Below are 1,572 nucleotides of genomic sequence, written 5' to 3'. Positions count from 1 at the left end.
TTCTATTCGCTTTACGAAATTTAGGATGGTCTCAGAGCCAATTACCTAGCTATGAATCACGTTGCCTGCTTATTAACATTGAAACATTAAGTGTAAGAAGAGAGTTTGCTGCAATCTGTTTTGTAAACGACATAATTAATCAACGCGTTCAGTCTGCTTATCTACTAAATCAATTAAACTTTTATTGTCCTTGCCGTCATTTAAGAACAAGAAATCTTTTCATTATAACCTCTACTCGAACTGATTATGGAAAATATAGTCCAATGAATTGTTTAATGTATAGTTACAATAAATATTATGAGAACATAGACTTTACTATGTCAAACAGCAGCTGAAAAAAGGTTTTTACGGTAACAGGCACCGAAGAACCTGACTTTGAAAATGTAAACAAAAATCATTATTATTAAGCCTATTTGAAAATTGTAGTCCCTAGCTTTAAGTTACTATATATGTAGCCTACAATGTTTGGCGAAATAAATAAATAAATAAGCCATACTAGCTCGCCCGGTTGAAAGGACACAGTCCGCTTTTGTAGATCGTAGCGCTTCTTTGTCTTCTCGTGGGTCTTCTTGATCCGCTGTTGGATGAATTTGTGAATCCTGTTGATCGTGGATAGCCGCATCTCCTGCGCGACCTTTGGATCGTCTGACACGTTTAAGTCCTGCAGAGTGTAGAGGTCCGTGTGCAACAGAAGTTCCCTTCCAAAGTTGGCGAAGTGCGGGCTGACTCCGGTTGATTCGTGCTTCGCACTGTTGATGGCTGCGGTGATGGCGGCCAGATTCTTGTCCCACTCTCGATGATCTTCCTCCAGCAACGATCGAACACAAGTGATAAGAACTCTGTTCACTCGCTCGGCGTTGTTGACCTGCGGTGCGTAAAAAGCGGTCTTCATGTGGATAATGTTGTGACGGCTTAGCAGTGCTCGAAACACCTGCGACTCGAACTGCTTGCCGTTATCTGATAGAATAATCCTAGGTCTGGAGAACTTGAGGAACACCTTTTCTTCCAAAAACTCGACCATCTTGCTCGAATCGGCGGCTCCCCAGCAAACATTTTAGAGGGTATATCGCAGGAACAACAGAATTAACCTTCCTAGGCCGTTCGGGTCAATATGACCCGAAGCGAACTTTAAAATCGTCATAACTCTTTTGAAAAAAATCGGAAAAATATGAAATTTGGAACACATTACTTAAACCACGAGATACATAACCTGTAGAAAAAGCAGCTTCCGGTGACCATCGGAAATGCCACAACTGGCAAGCCGAAAAAAAAAGTTACACATAAGCCGTTCGGGTCAATATGACCCGAGAGTTTGCGCACGTTCCCCTGATGATATATGTTACCCGATTTTCATGATTTTACATTCATTAGTTAGGAAATTTAATCTAGTTTCTGAATCTATAAAATTTTAGTTGATGTAACTTATCCGAACGTTTGGAATCTGTTCCGAATGCAAAAAACCCCCGAAAATAATGCCTTTTCAGAATTCCCATATCTTCTAATTGCTTTGATGTATTGGAATTATTTTATAAGTTTTGAAATTGTGAAAAATAAATCTTTTTAAACATATAG

The 1,572-nt window shown here is 39.5% G+C and overlaps 1 protein-coding gene across 1 annotated transcript; it reads right to left on the bottom strand.

Annotated features, from left to right (window-relative positions):
• Window positions 1–295: 295 nt before the first annotated feature.
• On the bottom strand, window positions 296–1,021 carry LOC129737699 (uncharacterized). The gene is made up of 2 exons (XM_055728860.1): window positions 497–1,021; window positions 296–331 (listed from the first exon to the last, which is right to left on the bottom strand). Exons 1-2 carry the CDS (start codon window positions 1,019–1,021, stop codon window positions 296–298), a joined length of 561 nt encoding a protein of 186 aa, XP_055584835.1.
• Between the last annotated feature and the right edge of the window lie 551 nt (window positions 1,022–1,572).

The sequence above is a fragment of the Uranotaenia lowii genome, chromosome 1 (genome assembly GCF_029784155.1).
Source record: "Uranotaenia lowii strain MFRU-FL chromosome 1, ASM2978415v1, whole genome shotgun sequence".
NCBI classification, from domain to species: domain Eukaryota; kingdom Metazoa; phylum Arthropoda; class Insecta; order Diptera; family Culicidae; genus Uranotaenia; species Uranotaenia lowii.
Note: the sequence above shows the minus strand (reverse complement) of the source record. Positions and strands in the feature narration are given on the sequence as shown.

Bases quoted from the DNA above. Each gene is read 5' to 3' on its own strand.
- LOC129737699 (XM_055728860.1), bottom strand. From the start codon at position 1,021: ATGGTCGAGTTTTTGGAAGAAAAGGTGTTCCTCAAGTTCTCCAGACCT. The intron at 332-496 runs GTATGGCTTATT...ACCTTTTTTCAG, and splicing joins CCTTTCAACCGGGCGAGCTA to CTGCTGTTTGACATAGTAAA.